This window comes from Suncus etruscus, chromosome 5 (genome assembly GCF_024139225.1).
Source record: "Suncus etruscus isolate mSunEtr1 chromosome 5, mSunEtr1.pri.cur, whole genome shotgun sequence".
In the NCBI taxonomy this organism is placed as follows: Eukaryota; Metazoa; Chordata; class Mammalia; order Eulipotyphla; family Soricidae; genus Suncus; species Suncus etruscus.
In genome coordinates, this window is record NC_064852.1 from 123,603,990 (window position 1) to 123,630,554 (window position 26,565).

At 35.2% G+C, this 26,565-nt stretch overlaps 1 protein-coding gene across 1 annotated transcript; it reads left to right on the forward strand.

Annotated features, from left to right (window-relative positions):
• The first annotated feature begins 619 nt into the window (after nucleotides 1-619).
• STK17B (serine/threonine kinase 17b) lies at nucleotides 620-26,565 on the forward strand. The gene is made up of 7 exons (XM_049773280.1): nucleotides 620-780; nucleotides 9,898-10,110; nucleotides 17,356-17,500; nucleotides 19,468-19,594; nucleotides 21,651-21,699; nucleotides 23,639-23,818; nucleotides 26,176-26,565. Exons 1-7 carry the CDS (start codon nucleotides 659-661, stop codon nucleotides 26,456-26,458), a joined length of 1,119 nt encoding a protein of 372 aa, XP_049629237.1. The 5' UTR covers nucleotides 620-658; the 3' UTR covers nucleotides 26,459-26,565.

A 26,565-nucleotide genomic window follows, 5' to 3' on the forward strand; every position in this document is an offset into this window, starting at 1 on the left:
CTGGGATGTTAGGACTTTAATCTGAATTTTGAAGAAAGAGACATGGGAGTGAAGTTAGTTTAATTAAGGTATTTAGCTGGTATGAATAATAAGTGGAATTCAGACCCAGATATGATCATCTATACTTTTGTTTTTAAATGCCATTCTATTACTCTTCGACCACTAGAAATGCACCCCCAAAACTAAGGGTTTGTTTTCCAAAGACAAAGGGGACTTAAAAATTTTTTTTGATTTCTGAATCATTGTCTTGAGCAGTTAAATTACCTTGTTTTAAAAAGAGATAAACAATGGGAGTTAAATATGACATTAAATGACTATTAATATTTTACTATAACTATTTTTAAGTGTGGGAAGTTACACATGATAGTTATTTTTAATATGAAATAAAGTCAGTAGCTATTTTCAAGTGCTGTAGACATAATTGAAGTTTGTGCTTTTCTTGCATTTTTTTCTTCCTCAAATAATATTCTCCTGGTTTTTGTTGCTGTTGTTTGTTATTGTTCATTCTTATAGTTATATTTAGAATTGTCTAATGTGACAGGTATATAATGTACATCCTATCTGAGATACATCTATGTTTCTTAATTACATTTGCATCTATCTTTTTTTAATAGGTAAAAACAAGTGACTTAAGAAGTCTACCTGGGAATCATCTAAGATGTCACGGAGAAGATTTGATTGTCGAAGTATTTCAGGCTTATTAACTACAACTCCCCAAACTCCACTGAAAATGGAAAACTTTAATAATTTTTATACACTTTCATCTAAGGAGTTAGGAAGGTAAGATAACTTGATGACATATACTGTTTAAGTTATATAAATATATATATAATGCTGTTTACATTTATATTTTGGATTTCTATATTTCTATAAAATTAACTTGATGGAGCTGGAGTAATAGTACAACAGGTATGATATTTGCCTTGGCAACTTGGATTCAATCCCCAGTATCTGATATAGTACCCCTGAGTCCTGCCAGGGGCTAGTCCTCAACCCCCAATCTCCCCCAAAAGACACCCCCCCAAAAAACCTCACTTGATCATTCTTGAACAACAATTAGAAAGCAATCATGATCTCATGATCTCTGCACTTGTTATCCAGGGTCTAGATTTAAATGCTATAAAGATCAGACCTTGGGAGAATCAGTGAATTTGTATAGTAATGTCTGCCCCGGCCTTTAGCACCATCAGAGGAATCAGTTCTTATCTGAGACTGATATGGGAACAGGTAGCTTAGCAGAACAAATTAGCGTTTCTACATCCACACACACTCTGCTGTTTATGAACTTGGTGATCTCAGTTCCATTTCTATGGTTTTCACGTTTCAAATGTGGGTATGAACAGATACTTGAGGGAATTACACTAATATTTCTAAAGTCTTATTGTAGTGCCAGATATTTTTATTCAATAAAAATTGGGATCTTTTGCTGGGTTAAAATATAGGTAGTCTCTTGCTCTTCTTCTTTAAGTCAAACAATTCAAATGAACTCTTAGTTAATAAACAATGCATGTTCTCTAAGTAAAATCCTATAACATATACTTTGTTAATTGATTTTGATTTAATCAAAGTTTAAATTTCTTACCCAGCAAACAACCTGAGCAAGTAAAGCATATTTAGCTCTACTATTTTAGTATATAGTAACGTGAAAAAAGATATACTAACCTATTTAAGGTATCTCTATTACATATATAAAGCATCTTTTTACCCTTAAAGACAGTTAATGGCAGTTTCTACAGTTTGATTTTAGTCCTGGAGATAAATATTTTTATCAAATTTATTGTGTATTGATAGATCCAGGGTAAAACAATAAAATTCATTTTTATCTTTGGATTAAATTGTTTTACACCAAGGTATCAGAGTAAATAATAATACTCTTGAATCAAGTATACTTTTAAATATTTTTTCAATATAAAAATACTGACAACCAAGAAAATAATTTGGCCCTTGGCCTTTTGTGTGAAGAGAAAGGCAAGTTCTACTTTTTCTTTTTCTTTTGTCCCTTACAAAATAAGGATGATAACATCTACTTCATTTGATTAAGTTTGAATATGATACTATATTTCTGAATTTCTTGCACACTTAATGTGCCAACTATTTGGGCTTTTTAATGGTACATTAAAATATATACTATCAAAACCTACGTAAACATTTTAAAGAAATGTTTAGTTCTAAATCTTTAGTTCTAAGGCTTTTTTTTCATTAGAGCAGGAAATAAGCTTACTTTTCATTGCCTCACACTCACTTTCAATAGTCACAGAATATTTATACTGTAAGAACTCCAGAAGCCAAGTGTTCTATATAATTTGACTTATTCCTGACTCAGGTATCACTCCTGGCATTGCTCAGGTGTTTCGTTGACTACAAGTGAGGCAGCCTTACTGGCTGTACTATCTCTCCAACATCCCTACATTTATACTTTATAAATATAATTTAGTAGGTGGGAATTGTGTTTGGGCCACAGGCAGCAATGCTCAGGGGTTAGGGATCACTCCTGGTAGTGCTTGCCGAACACCAGTCTGTGATGTTAGGATTTTGAACCTGAGTCTGCTTCATGCTAGGCAAGTGCCTTACTTCTGCCTCTTAGATGCTGGCTTGTTTTGAATGTGTCTGTCAGTGATGAGAATCTCACCATCTTAGAATGAGTTCTACCTTGTGGGCAGGTTCCTCATAGCCACCCAAAGTTCTGCTTTTTATTCTGCTAATATTTACTCAGTGAATAGTTCTCCTTTTTGCGGGGGAAGGGTAGGTTTTTAGGTCACACTCTGCAGTGCTCAGGACTTGCTCCTGGCTCTGTACTTAGGGATCTCTCCTGCCAGGGTTCTGGGGACCAGAAGGTTGAATCCAGGTTGTACAAGGCCCACACACTGTGCTGTCACTCCAGTTCTAGCTGTTCTTTTGTAGTGGGATCGATGTATGCAAGTCTTTCATAGACTATGATCATCATTGCCAGTCTCTTTAACTGCTTACCATATGATCTAGCCAGTCCTCTTTGATTCTCTCTTTTGGGCCACTTTTGTCATTTTCATTAGCAGGATTAAAATGAAGGGGATCTGCAATAGCCATAATATTGCTAACATCTGGAATACAACAATTTTATTGAGGTACTCTAATATTCCATTAGAAGGTATCTTTCTAATTTCATATCAAATGTGTATTATATAGTCTATTAATAAAAACTAACCCAGAATTCAAGTCTTTTACTTTGCAGCTTAATTTATGATCTGCATAATTGAGCAATTGCCTTTTCTTTAGAACGAGAAAGTGAGTAGACTAGATGTGTTCAAGTTTTCTTATACAGCAAAATATTTGGAAAGTAATTATGAGCAAATAATGACATATGCAGCACATATATACCCATTCAAGTAGGCACTACATATAGTAGAGGGCTTTGTCTTTTCTTGGTTGTTTTGGGCTATACCTGGGAGCACTCAGGGATTATTCCTGGCTCTGTGCTCATTAGGCTCAGGGGACCATATGGGATGCTGAGAATCGAACCCAGGTCCATCCTGGTTGGGCCATGTGCAAGGCAAATGCCCTACCGCTGTGCTATCTCTCTGCCTTTTTTTTTGTAGAGGGCTTTCTTTTATGGTTTTTAAGTTACTGTTTTGATGGGTGAATTGATATTAGTTTGCTAAATTAACTTTGTAAAATAAGGGATATTATGGGTTGTCTAAAGTCTATAACATATTTTCTAGTCCATCACCTTAACCACTTGGCCACATCTTTACAGACTATAAAATATTTTCTTTGAGAGTTTTGGAGAACTTAAGCTTTGGAGAAGGTAATAGAAACAATTCTAGATTGTTTTATACCAAGGTACCAGAATAAATAGTAATCTTGAATCAATATTTTTAGAGCCAAAACTCATGGAAGAATGTGATTTGTACATTGTTTCTAATATGCCAGTTTCTAATCTCTTCATGAAAGAAAAACCTAGCATTTAAAAAAGGACAATTCTAATGACTCACATAATAAATATTGATCTAATTAGTCAGCATCAGTGATTAAAGAACATGACATTCCATTGGCTAAGAACTTACTCTCAATTATTCCAATTTTAATATGCAATACTTTTGAAAAAAAAATGGCGATTAGTATAGTCTTGTTTCCCCTGAGACTTAAGCATTTTGAAACATGCTATGTATAGATGATAATTCTAGTAAGTGGTTCAGAACCAAGTTCTCTTTCAAAATGACTTTTTAAATTAGATGTTTCAGAACTTTTTCTTTAGCAAACAGAAAGAAAATAGATAAAACTTTGCAGCTCCATTTTACTCTTCTCAAAAAACTCGACTTCGCTTCTGTTTTTTAACATGTTTGCTAAGGTTTATCCTCCCTTCCCCCGAGGGAGTCAAAGTTTCACAGGACTTGTGGTTTGCAGGGTGAGGCAGATGCCGAAATAAACGTCAGCTTCCTTTGTGGCCTGCCCTCCCCCCTCCTCTCACATTTTCTTGTCTCCTCTAGAATGCAGATGGGGAGCTACCAGACCTCTGCACTGCTGGGAAAGCTGCTCAGCCTTGCCTTTTTAGGTTATGAAATATTACCACTTATAGGTTTTAATTTTTTAAGTTGTTCCTGTGAAACTTGATATAGGAACTTATTTGTTCAAACTTGATATATTCAAAACCATATCAGTTTTGATACTTCTAAAACACAACCAGCATTTTAAATATAAATCAAAATTGTATTTTGTTTGTTTTTGAAGACAGGGACCCAAGCAATACTTTGGGGACCATTTCTGAAAGCTAAGGATAGAATCCAGGGCTTTCCACATGTATCCCTGACACCTCAGCTTTCTTTCTAGCCCAGAAAAATGTTTACCAAATTTAACCGTATTTAATGAATATGTAAGATTTTAGTGGAATCTCAATCTTTTTTATTTAAAAAAGTAAATGCTTTCATTACAGCATACAAAAATAGCACAGTATATGGTACCATAGTCATCTTATCTTTGCATTAATTCAGCAGATATTTCAGTTCCTTTGATATGTGAACTACCAAAATCTAGATTTTTTTTTTTTTTTTTTTTATTTATTTATTTTCTTTTTTTTTCCCCTCGGGGTGGAGGAGGAAGAGGAAAAGGAGGAAGGAGAAGGAAGTGGAGGAGGAAGAGGAAAGGGAGGAAGGAGGAGGAAGTGGAGTAGGAAAGAAGCAAAATCTAGATTTTGTACTTAACACCACATAGTACTCGGTGATTAATTTGTTGCCTTGATTAATGGATTAATGGAGACTGTGTTAAGAAATCCTTTTGAATATATCCAGGAATGTTTGACAAAAAGTGTTTTTATTTTATTTTTTTTTTGTTTTTGAAAAAATTCTGGGGGGTATAATCATAAAACTACATACAGGGGCTGAAGCAGTAATATAGCTGATAGTGCATTTGTCTTACATGTGACTGATGTATGTTGGTAGAGGCCTCTGGATTGGTTCTCATATTGCCTTCTAATTAGAAGTCTCTCCATTGGTTCCTTTGGTTTACATGTTAAAAAAATGTTTCCTCATCGCCTTTACATCTGGCTTTTTCCCCTCCCTCTTGGGGGTGGGCTTTGTTTTTCCAATAAAGGTTGCTTTGGAGGCCTGTAGGGAAAGCTGCCATCTTGGCTCATGGTTCCACGTGGTGGAGTGACTGGCTTGTGGGTGAACAGCTTGTGATATAAGTTTCTGGCCTGCTATTCTGTGTGTGGATTATTTCCTGCGTCGGAATTGCTGCTGGACCTGCTTTCTTATTCTCCTGGACTTGGGGCATGGGGATCCCTCTCCCTCTCTGGGGATTGTGGAACACACAAACACCTTTTCACAGATGTGGGTTCGATCCATGGTATCCCATATGGCCTCCCCCCACCACCCACCCACCAGGGGTGATTCTTCAGTGCAGAATCAGGAGTAACTGGAGAGCATTGCCAAGTGTGGTCCCCCCAAAAACAAAACAAAACAAAAACACACATCCAAATAAAATTGTCATAAATATTTTTGGTGGGCAGTTTTTTTTTTTTACTAGTATTTTTCCAAGTGCACAAAGTGGATGTCTTCATAAAATAAAAAGCTTTCTGTCTTGATAACTTTTGAGTCGATATATAAGTAAAAATTGTTTTTCTTTGTGACATTGCATTATAAAAATATTAAAACTTGTCTGTCATAGAGGCTGGCCAGGAAGAGTGAAGTGTGTGTGTGTGTGTGGGGGGGGAATCTGTGGACATTGATGGCAGGAAATGTGCACTGGGGAAAGTATGAGTATTCTCATTGTATGATTGAAACTCAGTCATTGTAACTATTTCATGATGATTTTTTTTTTGAGTTTTGGGTCACACCCGGCAGCGCTCAGGGGTTACTCCTGGCTTTGTGCTCAGAAATTGTTCCTGGCAGGCTCAAGGGACCATATGGGATGCCGGGATTTGAACCACCGTCCTTCTGCATGCAAGGCAAATGCCCTACCTCTATGTTATCTCTCTGGCTCCCATGATGATTCTTTTTTTCTTTTTACAGTTTTCTGTCTTTTATTCATGTAGAGGAAAGAATACATTTTAAATCTGATACAAATGATTTCAGAACAATAAATCTCAGTTACCAACGCTACATTTTTTGTTGTTCATACTAGTTTCTTTCATGGTGATTAAATTATCTTAAATTATTAAAAAAAACTTTTAAAACTGGGACTAGAAAGGAGTACCATAGTGTAAGGCATTTGCCTTGCGTGCATCTAGCCCCAGTTTGATCTCTGGCACCACATATTGTTCCCCGCCAAACACTGGAATAACTCTTAAGCACAGAGCCAAGAATAGACCCTGAACATTACCATTATGCCCCCAAACTGAAGCAATAATGACAAAAACCTATTGTAAGAGAGGACTTTTTGATGGTGGTAGAAAAAGTTAGGAATTCAGTTTCGTATATGAGTTTTTCATGGATCACTTAATCTGATTGGTGCTCCAAATACATAATATAATGTGGTGGGAAATAATACAGCAGTTAGAATAAATTAGTTTGATCTGGAATTGTTTGATTCCTGACACCACTGCCCCCTGAGCACTGCCTGGTGCATCTCTAGAGACTATCAATACTTACAAGTATGCCTTTGCAGTCTCCCAGATACTGCTTGGGTGTCCTGGAATTCCTGCCATCACAGGATTCAATTAGTTAGCATCTAAAAGCACTTGCTTTGAACTATCAGCCTCGTTGACCAGGAATCTCAGGTTGGGGCAATTAAGTCCCTAAAGCATCTCTTGGAACCACCCACCCCCAATTTATGTTAAAATAAACACAAATAACATCTACAGAACATGTAAGTGTAAGTGGGACTTTAGACTAATGAAATGATTGACTTTTCTGTGCTCTTTGAAATGCATCAATTTGCTATGCTTTTTTTTTTTTTTTTTGGTTTTTGGGCCACACCCGGTAACGCTCAGGGGTTACTCCTGGCTATGCGCTCAGAAGTTGCTCCTGGCTTGGGGGACCATATGGGACACCGGGGGATCGAACCGCGGTCCGTCCAAGGCTAGCGCAAGCAAGGCAGGCGCACCTTACCTTTAGCGCCACCGCCCGGCCCCCAATTTGCTATGCTTTTGCTTAGAATGAGATACTATCCTCCAGTAAAATCTTCTCTTGACTAGAGATAAATCCAGAATAGTAGGTAGTAGGTAATGTGTTTGATCTCCCATAAGCACTGCCAGGAATGACCCTTGGGAACAGAGAAGTGAGCTCTAAATATCACCATAAATTTCCCCAAAACCAAACAAAGAATTAAACTGCCCTCAAGTCATAATTGAAAACTTCTTTTGAGAGAATCACTTTTGGCAGACAAATTTACTGAGTTGATGTATATTTTTATCAATCAGAAAAGTGAAATTATAGTTTGGCCACCTTTTTTTTTTTTTTTTTTTTTGTTGAAAATATCTGTAGCTATCTATTTTTTTTTTTTTTAGTTTCTTCACTTTTTGGCAGACAAATTTACTGAGTTGATGTATATTTTTATCAATCAGAAAAGTGAAATTATAGTTTGGCCACCTTTTTTTTTTGTTGAAAATATCTGTAGCTATCTATTTTTTTTTTTTTTAGTTTCTTTTTCAATGTTTTCCTTCATTGTGTATTTATTATTATTTTTTTTTGGGGGGGACACTGATGATGCTCAAGGGTTACTCCTGGCTCTGCAGAATCCCCTGCATGGCTCTGGGGACCATCTGGGCTGCCACGGGATCAAACCTGGTTCAGCTGCTTACAAGCAAGTGCCCTACCTGCTATACTATTTCTCGAGTCCAATTTTCAGTGTTCTTTGTCATCTACTCTGGAGACAATTTGAAATGAAGAATGAGAATATTCATGAATCTGGTTCTTGAGTACAGCAAGTAAAGTAAAACCAAACTGTGGACTTTGTCCCCACCCATACTTCTACCTCAAATTCCAAGTGTATTAAAAAAAATAGCTTTTCCTTTATAAGCTCCTGATTGGCTGTATTAGATGTGTATTTGAAGAGAAAGAAACAAACAAAAAAGCTACTCTCTGAAGATACTTTATTTATAACTTATTGTTTAGTTCCTAGAGAACAAATGGATTTTTCCCTTTGGATCTTCTAGATTCAGGCACAGAAGGTTTATGGACAAGCTGTGAAATAGCAAAACCCTTTGTGAAACAAAAGAAATATGCAGGCTTTTTTCTGGGTAGACAAGTCAGTAGTTCTGATTTTTTTTTTTTTAATATTCTAAATTCAGAGTAGGTTTTCAGTCTTTAGAAACATGGATTTTGGGTGACTATAAGCTTAGAATATACATACTTGCCTGTGTTCTCACATTTTGGCTGAGCTGCTGAACACTTAATATTTTAGAACACTAAACTCATACTTATGCCTAAAATGACCTAACACATGGATTTATATTTAGCTGTTTCTAGTCATTTTCTTAGTTGATCAAGAAATTCTCTGGCTATTTTTGATAAGCCATAGAGATCTTTCTTTGGTATCTGTTATTAACTTCATAGCTTGAGCAATACTAATTAAGATCTATCGATAAAAATAGTAAGCTGTGATACTAATCCCAAAACTCAAAGTGGCAATACAAGGCAAAGTTATTACACTTAAAAATTATGTATCCAATTTTGCATTTATTTATAATTTTTATATTTGAAAGAAAATGATTTTGATTAGAAATTATTGTAATGTCCCATTTTGAGTATTATTTTTGGAAATAGCACACATCCTTTTGGGGTCTGGAAACATAATTGTAGTATTTAGGGTTGTTTTGTAGTGTACTATCGGACATATATTAATAGTGAAGTATAAATATAATCTTATAAAATATAACAAAATCTAATTATTACATTTTCTATTTACATATTATATATACATTACTATAAATTTTATAAAATGTCATGTATTTGATTTAGTTAAGAGTACAGACTTACAAGGATTTGACTCAGGTCCATAAGAAGAGAAAGAAATGTGAGACCCTAGGTTCTGAATGGGGTAAGGGATGCCATTTTGTAAAGGGTGGCATGCTGTAGACCTCTTAGGATTCTCTTTCTTGAGCCTAAGTTTCCATTAATACTTTCCCAAGATACTTGTCCATACAAAGCAGCCTATCTGGAAAGGACATGAGGGAGCGGTAGGAAAGTACCCTAGACAACAGCTAATTGTCTGAAAGATCATCAGAAGCTGAAACCCCCTCATACTCTCCCTATATAAACTGGCTTGTGGCCTTGGCAGAGTAATCTTCTTTGGAAGACAGCGCTGGCTGGTCAGTTTGGGGCTTATAGCTGACAGAATAAAAAAAAAGTACAGAGTTAAATTATTAATGACTTTAATGTTGAAAGAACTGAAATGTTGTAGGAGAAACAGTTATCTGTCTTAAACCTAATATCATTTTCTCTGCGAAGGTTAAAGTCATTTTTTTTTTTTTCATTTTTTCTCTAGAGGAAAATTTGCTGTGGTTAGACAATGTATATCAAAATCTACTGGCCAAGAATATGCTGCAAAATTTCTTAAGAAAAGAAGAAGAGGACAGGATTGTCGAGCAGAAATTCTACACGAGATTGCTGTTCTTGAGTTGGCAAAGTCCTGTCCTCATGTGATTAATCTTCATGAAGTCTATGAAAACACCAGTGAAATAATTTTGGTATTAGAATAGTAAGTATATACTTTCATAAAGCCACACAAATTTATAGTACCTATTTTAATTTAAAGGGTAAGCTGATTTGAAATATGAATAAGAATGATAAAAATACAAAGATTTCTGCTAATAAAAATTAGGATATTAGTTTATTGTTAGTAATATATGTGAAAATATTTCCACAGGTTAAATGTACATCCTCACACATAGTACATAAAAACTAACTCAGTTAAACAAATGATATATAATGTTTGGGGAGTATTGTGAAATGAAATGAGCATACTTTTATTACTAGTAGGACAGAAAATTGATAGAATTCCTGCAAATCAATCAACAATTATGTAAAACTAAGATCATTCCTATATTTTGTTCATATATTGGAAATTATCCAATGAGAATAGAAAGATAAAATTCCATGTATATATCTTGTACAATTTATTAAAGAAATGAATTTATTCAGTATTATTTGATGTACAGAACATTATTGGGAATTGTATCAATTAGAAATAAAATATAACTCTTACAGAAAATCTTTGAAAAGTATTCATTATCAGGTCTAGGTGTTCTAACCAAAGTTTTAATTTCTTAATAATGCCTTTGTTCCATGTATTACAAGTATGATTTATTTAGATTTATACAATACATGCTTGAACAACAGTAATAACAAGATCATTTAAATTTTTATTTTGGGGGCCCATATTTGTTGGCACTCAGGTGTTACTCCTGGCTCCATGCTAAGAAATTATTTCTGGCAGGCTCAGGGGATCAGATGAGATCCCAGGGATTGAACCCGGGTCAGCCACATGCAAGGCAAATTCCCAACCTACTGTGCTATCGCTTTGGAACCCGAATCATCTAAATTTATGTTCAGTATGTTTTGGGTTCTGAATATTAATAAAGTAAATATTTTGTAATAAAGAGTTGAAGAACATTCAAACTATAATAAACTATATATAATATATATAATTAGTAGCATTATAAATGTAGCATTTATAGTGGATAACCTTGACCATTGCATTTTTGAAAATAAAAATTTAATAGCCCAATATTAGTATTCAGATCTTTTAAGGGAAAATACATTTGGCTATATTTATATGTGTCAGAATTATATTTTCCTGAAAAAATATGTTGCCTGGAGTCAACATGTAAATGAAAATTACTATTTTACAAAATACAAAATGCATTTGCTTATATTTATATGTGCCAGAATTATATTTTTCTGAAAAAAATATGTTGCCTGCAGTCAACATGTAAATGAAAATTACTATTTTACAAAGTGTTAAGCTGGCAATTAGTTTATTTGAAAGTAAATACTATGTATGTTTACCAGAAGATCAAGATAGCCATTAAGGTATGCCAGAGCACAGTTGAAATAAATTAGAATTTCAGAAACCCCAGGATGTTACCAGTATGATTTCATTTTTAGAGATGCATCTTGATTTATTCTTTAGCTGACCTTTGAAAAATGTATCTGCTTGAGTGGCATATGCTTCTTTGAAGTATGTGAAATTTTGTAGAAACAATAATGGAATACTAAGTTTTCAGAATAAGTAGATATTCACTTTCACACAGTTTCTGGTGGGGGTTCTCCTGGTAGCAACAACAGTGCACAAGAGAAAGCTTTAATGCATGATAAGGATGGACTTTTTTCAAGATCTACCATTTTTTGTTCTTTACTTATTAAACCCACATTTTTCTATAAGAATGACCTCTCCTTTTCCTTTTAAAATATCACAAGATCAATTTTTTAATGAATAAGTTAAATAATTTCTATTTGTCATCCTAAATTTATCCAGAGTGCTATTTTACATTACTTTCTCTCTCTTTTTTATGATCTTCATTCTTTTTGTAGACTTTTACTTTATGGCACACCAATATTTCCAGGGTCATCTTAAATATTTCCTTCCCTCTGTCTATTACCAGCCATCTCTTCAAGAGTTCTGGTTTCTTTTATGTAGTGAGTGGCATTTGGAAACCAAGATACAGGAAGTAGACAGTCTCATTGTTTTTGAAGTATCACATGTAGTGCAGGGATTTGACGTATCATGCACAAAGCAAATGCCCTATGCACTGTACTATCACTCTGACCTGTGCCTGTTAAATATATTTGAATAAATATTATGAACCCTGTAAAGAAAGAGCATGGACAAAACATTCAGAATAGAAAGTATCTCCTTTCAGAATGAGATCAAGTTAATATCTAAAGAGTATATTTTAATCTAATCATAATCTCAACAGCAATTTATATAGGGAGGGCATTTACTGTCTATTTCAGGGTCTATGATAAGTGCTTTCTCTGTATTTCATTTATTATTAAAACAATCCTGCAAAAAGGGAGACAGGTGTTTTCTGTTTCCTAGAGACAGGAAAATATTGTAAGAAAACTTTTACTTTTTCCAATTTTATGAACTTGATTTCTTCTGGTTAGCATAGAAATAAAATTTCAAGATACTTTTATATTAAACATTAAAATAACTTTAAATAATTTAAAATCATTTATTATGCTAATAGACAACTCTGATTATATTTTATAGGTAAAGGAGATATTACTTATTTTTACTGAAAAATCTTTTTATTGTTGTTTGTTTGTTTTTGGGCCACACTTATTGGTGCTCAGCAGTCATTCCTAGCTCTGTGCTCAGAAATCACTCTGGCAGGCTCAGGGGATCATACAGGATGCTGGAGATGGAATCCAGATTGGCTGCATGCAAGGCAAATGCCCTCCCTGCTGTGCTGTCACTCTGACCCCTGTTTCACGGAAAATCTTTACTATTTTAGAAACCAGGAAAGTCTGTCATTTTGGATATGAAAATACTCTTAATTTATTCTTTTATGCGTTAAGTCTATTTTTATTATATTAGTGGGGGGGACCTTCAAAGATGCTTCCTGCTTTCCTACTAGTTATCTTTGAAAATAACTAGTGAAAATTGTGAAAATCTGAGAGAAGAACAAGAAAAGGGAACCCACAAAATGAAAGGAATCACAGCCCTGGTAGAGATCTGGGTGATTCCAAAATAGAATGCACTTTCCCTATTAATTTTTTTTTTTTTTTGTTTTTGGGTCACACCCGGCAGTGCTCAGGGGTTACTCCTGGCTCTATGCTCAGAAATCCCTCCTGGCAGGCTCAGGGGGCCATATGGGATACCGGGATTCGAACCACAGTCCTTCTGCATGCAAGGCAAATGCTCTACTTCCATGCTATCTCTCCAGTCCTTCCCTATTAATTTTTAAACTGTACTTCATAAAGCTAAAAAAGTTAAATGCAAATCTAGGTTTTATATATATATATATGGATAAAATAATGCACATTTAATCCATAAATTTTATCTCTAGCATAGAATTTTATATAGCATTATCAGTAATTTATCAAGTTACATACAAACCAGTACATATATGATAAGCACATGGACAGATTTCTAAGTTTGTCTCTTTGTGTCCCTCAGTAGCGGCCGTTGCTGTAGCAGAATCTGCCTTACAGGGCTGTGAAAATGTCTTCTAGTGGCTTCCCACCACATGGATGAGATGTTTCTTCTCTGTTGCTGCTCTTATTGGCAGCTTTTACAAAATGTCTATTTTTCTTACACACTGTTTCCAGTGTCTCCCCACTTCTGTTTTACGGTGTTATCTGTTCTTTCCTTTAATCTTTTTAAATTTTCCATTTCCCATAGTTTTTCCTGTGTCCCTTTTGTGGAAAATTGCAACAATTCTTCAAAAGACTGTTGGGCAGCTTGCCAAACTAGAAGGAAAAATAGTCTGATAGCATTTTTTTTTTACCTTGTTATTGAATCAGTTTTTAAAAAACACCTTAAATTGTGTGGAAGGCTATAAAATTTATTTCTGTTCATTAATTTTAAAAGGTACAGGAATAGAAATTGTATGTAAAGTGTAAGTACTGTTACTGCATATTAAAATTGCTTTTTATGCCCATGCATATGAAACATTAAAAACTAAGAATATAAACTTTTTTTTTTTTTTTTTTTTTGCTTTTTGGGCCACACCCGGTGACGCTGAGGGGTTACTTTTGGCTATGTGCTCAGAAATTGGTACTGACTTAGGGACTATATGAGACGTCGGAGAATGGAACCACAGTCTGTCCTAGGGTTAGCACCTGCAAGGCAAACACCCTACCGTTTGCACCACCGCTCCGGCCCCATGAGAATATAAACTTTTTAAAAAAAAATTAAGAATATATAGAGGGGACTAGGAATGTGGCTCAGTAGTAAAAGAGTTAAGCACTTGGCTTGCATGAGACCCTGAGTTTGATTCCTAAGACCAAAAAATTGGCTGTCTTGTATATAGTATTATAGGTCATGTTTATATAATATCATATTTCTAAAAATGACTTTTCCTTTAGCAAAGGATTTCAAAATTATCTTCAAGGACCAGAGAGATAATACAGGGTGTTTGCCTTGCACAGGATGAACCCTAGTTTTTGATTTTGGTTTCGTTTGGGGGCCATATTCAGTGGTGTCCAGGGCTTCCTCCTGACTCTTCATTCAGAGATCACTCCTGGAGGGCTCAGAGGACAACTTGTGGTGTCATGAATTGAACCTGGCTTGACCACGTGCAAGGCAAATACTCTATCTACTATACTTTTGTTCCAGCCCTCTGACCCCAGTTTGAACCCTAGCACTGTATATGTTCCCCTGATCACTGCCAGGAGTGATCCTTGAGCGCGAGGCCAGAAGTACACTACTAAGTATAGACCCAACCCACAAATCCTTAAAAAATTGAATAAAATTGCTTTCAAAACATAATCCTAAAAAGAAGCCCGCCCGCCCACCATATTCAGAAAAATCTGTATATTGTGTATTTTTGAAATTCATCTTTGTTGACTCAAAATAACTAATGTTGATCAGTTTTTTTAATATTTATCAAATATTTAACACATGACAGATATTGTTCTAACTATAATCTGCCTTGATCTGTATAGTATCTTTTATGCTCTGTACTGTATATGGTTTATCTATCTTGAGTTTCACTGTATAGTAGAATTTCTCTTTATTATGTATTATTATGTTGCCAAAACAGACAGATGGTAGATAGAATATAAATAATAGACAGACAGGTAGCTGGGTAGTGTGAGAACCAGAATGTTACCTAGGCAGTCCAATGTTAGTAGGTTCTTGAACAAACATCTTATTCCAACTCTTAAATCTTATAAATTTGTTTATATTTGTTCTCAGTTTGGGGCTTTTCCTTAGTGTTTTGTTTTAAATTTTAAAATAGTACAGGGTGGGCCAGAGTGATAATACAGTGGTTAGGGTCTTGCCTTATACACATTGACCTGGGTTTGATTCCTAGATTTTATATCATCCCCTGAGCACTCCCAGGAGTGATTCCTAAGTGTAGATTCAGAAATAAGTCCTGACTATCACCAGGTGTGACTCAAACATTCCCCCCAAAATTAAAAAATTAAAACAATGAGTGCAGGGTTTTTGAAGTACCTATCAAAGAAGTCATTCTATGATTATAAGTAATTTTAGCTGCAGTATCTTTGCAGGAATATATTAAGACTTTGTTTCGAGGGAATTCTTTCCATGGAAAGCAAACTATCTCCCTAGAAAGAGAAGGATTGAAGGTCACTGCAGGCTGTGTGGAGTCTCCCTTTCCTTAGGAGAACTCTAGCAGGGCTCTCAAGTACATGTTGGGCCTACCTGAAGAACCATCTGTATTGTAACTCTTCATAAGTGGCATAATTTTTGAGGTGAATATGAAATTTTGTGTTATGATTGGCATTCATTACTAGAGATTTTTTTTAGCAACATAAAACCTTTTCATTCAGATTGTGTTGATCATGTAATCTTTAGAGATATTACAGGTGTCATAAGCAATTCGTTGGAATTTTCTGGGTGTTCTCTAGTTGAAGGGTATTGAAGTGAGCTGTATGCACAATGGGATTTTCAGCCACCACAGGGTCATTTCCTCAATGTCGGAGAGATATAAAGGAGCAAGTCCTCATGGCTGCTGAACATTGTCTCTGATAGAACACCTGAGGGTCACTCAGCTTTGAGATGACCCTTGATTATTTTCTCCTCATGACTCCTGAGAGCTATGGCATGTTTCATCCTCCTGGTGGTCACCAAGAGTTATTTTCAGCTGTTTTGAATGATTGACTTTTCCATCATTCATTTCATTCATTCACAGATACAGCTTTCTGTATTCCAGACACTATTCTCAGTGTCATGGATACAATGATAAGCTGAGAAGTAAAACTAATTGTATTTTCTAGAGTGACTTCCCATTTTATATCACATGGGGTTTGTAGTTTGTATGACCTGAACTATTTCCAAATGTACTTCATGATATGGATGAAGAATTCTCTCATTTTCAAAATAATGTAAAAACAGATCTTACTATATTTTTGTTCCCCCAAGTCAAAATCCATCAAGTTCAGTGATATCTTCACTTTATTGATGGGGAACCTTATATGCATTACTGGCCTTAAGCTTGAATGTTGCAAACAGCATACTTATGGCTTACATGTCAAAAATTGTATTCCAAGCCTAGGAATTTTTCACTTTACATTTATCCATATTCTTAAAACTTGGCTTTGAATTCTGGTCCCAAGTATTCAAAGTTGTAGTGTAGCTATAAGTCAGGATCACAGATTCTTCAAATTCAGATTCTTGTCATTTGTTTACTGTACAACTCCAAGTAGCTTAACATTTTTGCATTTGTTTTTATTTTTTATCAGGAGTGGGATTACTCATCTAGTTTACATAACTGTCAGATAGCTCAAATACCATTATATCTACAGAAAGCATAGCATTCTCTCTGCTCATTTTGTTAGCTATTATTTCTATTGCAGTGTTGAGGCAGATTCTACTATTCTAAAATTATAAACCAATTTACCATTATATGTCTTCAAGTACTAATACTCAGGCTACTTTTGTTATTTTCTTTTTTCTGTAAAGAGTTTTTCAATCTCTCACAGTTCCACATCCCTGCCTAAATCCTTAAATGTTTGTATATGTCTGGACATATACAGACACATGCTACAGTTTAGATAGCTGTATGTCTTTTACTTAACAGACCTTACTACATAAAAGTTGTCATTTTAGATCAGTGATTTTTTGTTTGAGGCTCAGATCCAGTGGTGCTCCCACCTCTGTCCAGTGCAGGGAGGGCTCTTGGACAATGTGGTACTGTGGATTGAACCTGGGCCTCCTGATTGCAAAGCATATGCTCAGCCTGTTAAGCTGTTTTTCCAGTTCAAGGTCAATAATTTTTCAAGTCTGCATTATTTGAATTTATTCCAGTGCTGCTGGTGGAGAAATCTTCAACCTATGTTTACCCGAGGTGGCTGAAATGGTCTCTGAAAGTGACATTATCAGACTCATTAAACAAATACTTGAAGGAGTTTGTTATCTGCATCAGAATAACATCGTCCACCTTGATCTCAAGGTAAGGTAACGTGTGATTTTAAGTCATGTGGCTCCTTTGCCTTCTCTGTTCTTGGTAAGCTTCATTGCTAGCTGATCTTAAGAGGAAACAACCTTTGGCTCTCAACATCGAGGCAGCACTCGGGGTGTTTTGCTTACCTCTGTGTTCCATGCACAGATTATAGAATTAGTAGAGAGGAGAAAACTGTGTATGAACAGCTCAGATGAGTCACCAGACACTAAAAAGTCATCACTCTTCTCTGTTGTAATCCTACAGTCATTCAACTTCATCCTTCTCTTATAACCACATCCTGGTCATTCTTACCCTAGAAAACTCTCTCCCTGTTGATTCTGACCTGCATCTCGGAAGATACATTTCCTACTGGTATTTATTTCATTACTTTTTTAATATTCCTCTTTCAGGGCTTTCATGTTTTGGTCTCCCCTGTGCTGTTCCCTGGCCCAACCTCATCACCTTGTGGCCCACGCCTTGGAAATCACGTTAGCCTTATCTATTAGAAAGCTTTTCCTTATCTTTTCTCTACAATCTTCAAAAGACCTTAAATTCTGAATTCATATCTTTGTTTTAAACATCGAATTTTTCTTTTTTTTTAGTCTCCATGTTTAATATTTTGGCCTCTATGATGTACATTTTTATAATAATAGCCAGTCACATCTCTGCTTATAAGCCAGACTAGCTCTCTGCATTTCATATTTTTCATATATTTTTTCAACTGAAAATTATATGCCCTTTAGATGTCATGAAAAAATGTTAAATGTGTAGATATCAAATTAAGCTTTCTTTCTTTTCCTCTTTCTCCCTCTTTTTTATTTTCAGAAAAAAAGTCTGTTCTTCTGTGTTGTCTGCCTCCCCCACCATATAGGAGGAATGGTCTCACTCACATGCCCCCTATCATGTCCTGTACTGATAAGACACTAGAAAAGTAGCACTGGTAAATGTAGGCTAGTCAAGATCTCACCAGCTTTCTGGTGGGTCATTTTTTTTTTTTTTTTTTTTTGCTAAAACAAAGCCTGTTATATAGCATTGCACAGCATTCAAAGTCAGAGTTGACAAAAATTGGGCATTGCCAAACAAGGCCTCTGGCTTATATTAGAACTCATTACATTAACTTTGTCTATTATAGTCTCTTCAACATCATAATTGGCATACTTAGATTATTCACAAAGTTAAAAGACAGATTCTCAGAGACTTTGAGTGCAGCATGTGGATTGAATTTGTAGAAGAATCTTGCAGAAGTAGTTCTAACTATAAGCCACTTGACAAGCATATGGATTATGACTGAGATAGTGGACTTTGTAACTAGTCTGCAGTAGTTATAGCCAAGTCACCTGTAGTTCTAGAAGATAAAGGACACAAATTCTGTGCAGCCTATCCAGCCTTTTGTCTTCACACTTAAGCTAAAACCTTGGAACAAGTCCAGAGTCATCACAGGTGTTTGATATGAGCCATCACAGAGTTCACTCCAGGTGAACCTTGTTCCTGAAATTGTAGTGCTCCCCCCCTTCATGTTATTATTCCCAGAGCATGTTTATAGCTGTCATATTCTGATGATTATGAGCCACAGCCATAATTTCTCCAAAGAGATATGACTTCTAAAGGCTAACATTAAGTCAGCCTAAAGAGTCATCTCTATTGCAAAGGCTCCTTGGGTTTTATACTGGGAAGAATTAAGATTTTCAGTTTTATTAATGCTATTCTCTGTCATAACCAGCTATCCAGTCTATCAGTGTATCCATCTAACTTCTTTTTATCCAAACCAAGAATCCTCTTTTAGTATTTTTACTTGATTTATAGGTGAATATAAAGTTCTTCAGTATCAATTATATACATATTTGAGGAATAACAATAAAATGTATAACAGCTAAACAATAAGTCCAGTTTATTTGTCTTTAATATGACAATTGTATTTTATTTTACTTGCATTATTTTACTGTTGAACATTAATTATAAATTTTTGCTTTGTTTAGCCTCAGAATATATTATTGAGCAGCATATACCCTCTTGGGGACATCAAAATTGTTGATTTTGGAATGTCTCGGAAAATAGGAAATGCTTATGAACTTCGGGAAATCATGGGAACACCAGAATACTTAGGTAAGAAGTTCCTTTTATTTATTTATTTATTTATTTATTTATTTATTTATTTATTTATTTATTTATTTATTTATTTATTTTTACTTTATCGATTGATTGTTTGGTTTTTGGACCACACCCTGTGGTGCTCAGGGATTAGCCCTGGCTCTGCCCTGAGAAGTTGCCCCTGCCAGGCTGGGGGCCCATATGAGATGCCGGGAATAGACCCAGGTTCCTCCTGGGTCAGCTGCATGCAAGACAAACACCTTACCGTATGCTATCTCTCTGGCCCCTCCTTTTATTTCTTGACCATTTTGAAATTTGTTAAATAAATGAGACTTCTATAAAGATGTATTTTATAGTAATGTCAGACTATATTTGGCTCATTTACTACAATACTTTGAATTATCGATTAATTTGCAGTACTCTATAGAGCAGTGGTCCTCAAACTATGGCCTGCGGACCACATATTGTATTTGTTCCCATTTTGTTTTTTCACTTCAAAATAAGATATATGCATTGTGAATAGGAATTTGCTCATAGTTTTTGTTTTTACTATAATCTGGCCTTCCAACAATCTGAGGGACAATGAACTGACCTTCTGTTTAAAAAGTTTGAGGACCACTGCTATAGAGTATTCAACATAAATTTACCAGCTTAATGTTTCAGTGCGAGAAAATAGTACGTTGTACCCAAGGTGGATTTAATATATGGTTACACATGGCCTCCCATGTGGGGTCCATTGCCCGTTGCAGCCCAATGTTGCTAGGTCCTCAACTCTGCATAGGTGTCTGGAACATCTCCAGTATCACAGCCTCAGGTCTGTGCAGTGAACCCAGGGCCTTGTTGGACAAGAATTGCTTAGGGTGGCCCTCAGCCTCCTGAGTACTACTTCAGAGGCTCCCCTCTCCCACTCCTCCCCCAAAAGTTGAGTGTTTGTGTATAGAACTTTCTTGCATTTAAGGATGACGGGTTAAACTTGAGTTAGGAAACAGGAACATGGAAAAATAAGAAAACTGAAAGCTGACCTAATTCTTCTGACTGCCTTTGGAGTTGAGTAATTGGATGTCACATCTACTTCTGTCCTGGTCCCAAGTCCAAAGCTGTTTACAAGACAAATATTCTGATTTTCCAGGAATTGTTAGCAGTGCTTCTTGCTGTTTGTTGTGTTGCTTCTGCTTTTAAAATGTGGGGTTTTAAGTAGTATCATCAAAAGAATAAAGAAAGATCTAGTTAGATAATGTAGGAATGTTGTATGAAACCCACTGATTAGATCATGCATATTAAAAGATGTGTATGTTACATGAAGTAGCATATATTTGTATTTAAGGGTATTTTATTTTAAGGTGATAAACTTTTGTTTTGTTGTTTATAGTGAGACCGGCACTAAAGAACATGACTAAACACAAAAAGATGCTGCTCATAATAAGTAGCTGACATATCCTAAAATGGAAATCAAATCACTAACTTTTTAAAGCTAATCAGGGCAGAAGTGTCCTAGCTAAAAAATAGAAGAAATTCTAGATAATTCATAAATAGGAGAAGGTTGTAGGTGATATATTTGAGATGATAGTATAAAGTTGTAACAAAAATGTTAGCCTTTAAGAAGTAATTTCTTTATGGAGAAATTATGAAATAAGAATGATATAATGTTAATTTTGACTTTTAAGTTCCACTTTGTATTCTAATAATTTGATGTATATGATCATTTTTAGGAATTGTAGAAAATTTATTTTGTACATTTAAAAAAAATGTTGACAGAGGGGGAATAGTAAGAACTTGCTTAGGGAATTAGGTTTTTTATTTAAGAGAGATACATAATCTACTTGTAAATCTAAAGCATACTTTGAAGTAAATGTTTTACTCTGAAAAAAAAAAAAACTAGTAACCTAATAAAACAATTCAAATAGATATTATTTAGCTAATGATTGCTTAAATATCCAGTCATAGATAATTAATAAAATGCTCAATTGGTACTTATATTACTTGTTCTTTAAAGTTAAATCTAGTTTTGATGAAAGATATTTGTGTTTTTAAAGTTGTCAATACTGAATTTAAATTTTATTTTCTGTTTCAGCTCCTGAAATCCTAAACTATGATCCTATTACCACAGCAACAGATATGTGGTAAGATTTTTGTTAGTTAAATGCTTTCTTTTAAAGTTAGAAAGTGGGGCTAGGGCTGTAGCACAGTGGGTAGGGCATTTGTCTTGTAGTTAGCCAACCCGGGTTCCATTCTTGGCATCCCTTTTGGTACCCTGATTCCTCCAGGAGTGATTCCTGAGCACAGAGTCAGGAGCTAACCACTGAGCACTGCTGGATGTGGTCCAAAAATCAAACAAAATTATTTGGGTGATCTCAGAGCTAGAGTGAAAGGAGCTCAGCAGGCTGAGCACAACTTAGTATGCCAGGTTTAGTCCTCTGTACTGCATTGCCTCCTTAATGTTGCCAGGACTAACACCTCCCCGAACCGGGGTCGACCAGATGTCCCTCACTCACCGGGTCAACTCAAGTTGACCAGTTGTCCTGGGGCTCGCGGGTTGTCTTGTCCCAAGACATGGGACTTCATGGCTCTGGTCCTCGGTCCTGGGGTAGACCAGATGTCCCGGCTTGGGAGGACGCAGCGAGTATGACAGCCGGAAGTACCCCATGAGTACTAGTAGGTATGACCCCAAAATCAGAAAAGAAAAAGAAAAGTTGGGTATTTTTCTCTGATTCCCAATGTAAATAGTAAAGTTCTTTAAAAATCTTTAAGTGGGGCTGGAGTACTAGCACTCCAGGGCATTTGTAGGGCATTTGCCTTGCACGAAGCTGACTGGGGTTTGTTTACTGGCATCGCATATGGTCTCCCAAGCTTGCAAAGAATGATTCCTGAGTGCAGAGCCAAGAGTAACTCCTGAGTGATGCAGGGTGTGGCCCCAAAACAAAGTTAATATAGAATAATATGATGGGTAACATTGATAGTGCCAAACACGATGAGTGGTTCCTTTCATGCTCAATCTACATGGCAACTTGAAGATAGCTTATATTTTTGTCCAGATTATAGAAAGGGAAACTGAGTCACAGCATGGTCAAGTGTCTAAAATCTCAAAATTAGAAAGTACCACTATCACATCATAGGAAAACATGCATTTGTCCCATCTTTTTAAATAATCTCTTGGAGACTTGGTCTAGTAAAAGAATCAAAATGATTGTGGTACTTGAATGCACATTCTTTCATAATGGTAAAATTCCTAGTAAATCTAGGAGAGTCAAGGAGGCATGTATTAGACCAAATATATCTGATGAAGCTCTCAAAAAATTAGGAAGATATCTACTAAGTAGAAAACATATTTGAGTTCTGCAAACAGTTATTTGTAAGTTCATCACTGGAGTATATTGCAAGCTGATCAATAGGGTTTTGTGAGTTTATGAGGTCAGCACAGAGAGAATATCACAAGCTGTAGAACTGGAATTGATACTGGAAATTTAGTTGGAAACACAGTAGAGAACAAACTCCAAAAGTGATAAATGGTTCTTATTACCATTGTTCCTTGGAACTGCCAGTTGGTCACGGAAAAGGTGTCTTGTGGTTAAATGGGGACAGGGACATATGATATGCATATGTTGCCTTTTTTCCCCTGATTCTATTGCACCAGGTTTTTGATATTTAACATATTTAAAGATCTGAAAAGTTTTGTAGCATTGCAATGAAAAAAAATTTTCTGCATGCCGAATGTAGTCCTTTACCAACTTTGCAGATTCTTTTTTGGTCATTGCTGTGTCATTTGACATCTTTTGGAAAAGTCTGCAACTTTTTGACTTCAATCATAGGTATCCATGTGAAAGGGAATAGAATAGGTTAAATAATATATAATTAATGCATAATTTTAAAATATACTGTAAATATGCTTTCCTCTTATTTTTTTCTTATAAGGCAGACTTAGATAACACAAGTATTTAGTTTTTACAGTACGGGAACTTTTCAAAGCACCTATAATTTCTCTGTACAAGTTTTAAGCCCCCAAAATAAGTTGAGTAACATTTTGATATAAATGATTTAAGGGTATGTATATTTGTTTTTTAGGAATGTTGGTGTGATAGCATATATGTTGTTAACTCATACATCACCATTTGTGGGAGAAGATAATCAAGAAACATACCTCAACATTTCTCAAGTTAATGTAGATTATTCAGAAGAAATTTTTTCTTCAGTTTCACAGCTGGCTACAGACTTTATCCAGAGTCTTTTAGTAAAAAATCCAGAGTAAGTAGTAATAATTTCTTTGACTACTATTACAAAGATAACCTCTGTCTATTAAGAATAATACATTTTGGAACCAGAGAGATAGCACAGGGACTAATGCACTGTGGCTCACAGAGTGCAGAAAGTGATTTGAACCCCAGCAACACACATGGTCCCTGAACATGGGCAGACCAATCCTTGAGCATAAAGACAGAAATAATTCTGACCACCACGAGGTGTGATGCAAAAAGGAAATCAAAAGAAGATACATCCTAAAATGTATGAAATTATTAGAATTGTACAGTTAGGTACCAAGTAGGATGGGAATAGAGGGCATAAAAAGATAATGAACAATTCTAAAATTTTTATACATAGAAGACAAAATAAACAACAGGAAATTTTGAAATGAAGAAAAGATTTTGGGTTATTTTTTTCTTCAATTTAATAATCTTGATATTCCCCTAATAATTCAAAATAGGAGGTTTACAAAACTTTATAGTGAATTATTGACAATTATGTAACAGTTTCAAATTGCTGACTATTAATTCTTTAAGCATCAGGTTTTCTTTGACCACATGCTGAAGGGACTTGAAACTTTGACTTGGATTTTACCTCATTCATTGGCAACTTCAAAGCAGGAATAAAAAATTGCTGATTTTCTTTATTCAGAACCAGCCCTGTTTTCATTCTTACTATATTTCACTTTCAATGTCCTGATTACACGTATTGTAGAAGTGATGATTTCATTTCATGGACTGAAGGTCTTGGGTATGTTATCAGTGAGGTCTTGCATCTCTGACAACTACTTTACTGACTGGAAGTTCCCTCTCATTTAAAGGGGGAAAATACAGATTTAGTTATTTTATATTGCTTAATACAAAACTGAACAAACTTTTTGGCTTTCTTCTGAATATTTTTGGTGATTTAGTAGGAAGACTATTAATTTTGTAGTTCTTTCTGGTTATGAGCAGTTTTTGACTTTCGAAAGAACTTTTTACTCTAGATACAATTTTTTCTGTAATGAACACATTATATATATGTATATATTTGGTTTTTGGGTCACACCCAGCAGCGCTCAGGGGTTACTCCTGGCTCTATGCTCAGAAATCGCCTCTGGCAGGCATGTGGGACCATATGGGATGCTGGGATTTGAACCACCATCCTTCTGCATGAAAGGCAAACATGCCTTACCTCCATACTATCTCTCCGGCTCCCTATATATATATTTTTTTTTTTTTTTTAATCAGAAAAATCTAATTTATTACACTGAACTTCTTTTTTTTTTTTTTTTTTTTTTTTTGGTTTTTGAGCCACACCCGGCTGTGCTCAGGGGTGACTCCTGGCTGTCTGCTCAGAACTAGCTCCTGGCAGGCACGGGGGACCATATGGGACACCGGGATTCAAACCAACCACCTTTGGTCCTGCATCTGCTGCTTGCAAGGCAAACGCCACTGTGCTATCTCTCCGGGCCCTACACTGAACTTCTATCATATGCAATCTACTGTAATAGACATTCTAAAAATAAAGGAAAAATATGAAATTATTGTATAAGTTACAGAAGACCCAAATGATTATAATAGTGTATCTTTGTTGAAAAACATTTCTTGCAAATTACCTTCTACATTAACTTGTATTTGCTTTATTTGGTGAATGTCTTTTTAAGCACAAGTTAGTGTGAAAATGAGTCCTATATTGTCATAGCATATTTGAAGTAATTAATGAAAAAATTAAACAATATTTACTGTATAAAAAAAGAAAAAAATCTAACCTAAAAATAGAGACTAAGGACATATGCTATAAGGATAATGGTAGTAAACTTTAAGTTATCTGTATTTTCCTTTATTCTCAAATTCTGTTATATTTGACCAAATTTATTTCATAGTAGAAATTACAAATTAAAATTTAAATGTGGGGTAAACATCATTGAAGAGTAACCTTTATTTTTCAGATTTTACTCCTAGAAAGTGGTGTAGATATATTTTCCTTTCACTTGTTTTCTCCAAAGCCCACAGACTGTTTCATTTTACTAGTTTTGATTTGTGAGGCTAGTATATATTCCTGAACTTGGGGACTAGGCAGTCTGATCAGTGAACTGCATGATAAAATAAAAATTTAGCTGCTGTTGCTATTCAAATAAAATGTACCTAAGTACTTCTATTTTCCTATCCAACTTCTGTATTTTTTGGATTTTGTGCTATGAGCATATGTTTATTTATAAATATATAAAATATATTAAATACATATATTAAATATACTGATAAATCAATAAAATTTTATTTTTATAAATAAAAAGTCAATTATACATTGAACAGTTGACATTTGGAAGCTTGACTTTTTAGTTCTTAACTTTTTGTGGCACTTTCTTTTTTTTCCCAAAGGAAAAGGCCAACAGCAGAAATCTGCCTTTCCCATTCTTGGCTACAGCAGTGGGACTTTGAAAACTTGTTTCACCCTGAAGAAACCTGTGGTTCCTCTCAAATTCAGGACCATACAATAAGATCTGCTGAAGACAAGACTTCCAGATCCTCTTGTAATGGAATGTGCGGTGACCGAGAAGACAAAGAGAATATTCCAGAGGAGAGCAGTATGGTTTCTAAAAGATTCCGATTTGATGACTCATTGCCCAATCCTCATGAACTTGTATCAGATTTACTCTGTTAGCACTTTCCTTTTTGACTCACTTGGACTGAATTGGAAGTTTGAAATAGACTCCAGTGTGAGACTGTGGTTTGTAACTTAATATATGGAATGTTTATATTGTACATGCA

Bases quoted from the DNA above. Each gene is read 5' to 3' on its own strand.
- STK17B (XM_049773280.1), top strand. From the start codon at position 659: ATGTCACGGAGAAGATTTGATTGTCGAAGTATTTCAGGCTTATTAACT. The intron at 19,595-21,650 runs GTAAGAAGTTCC...TTTCTGTTTCAG, and splicing joins GGGAACACCAGAATACTTAG to CTCCTGAAATCCTAAACTAT. The intron at 23,819-26,175 runs GTAAGTAGTAAT...TTTTTCCCAAAG, and splicing joins CTTTTAGTAAAAAATCCAGA to GAAAAGGCCAACAGCAGAAA.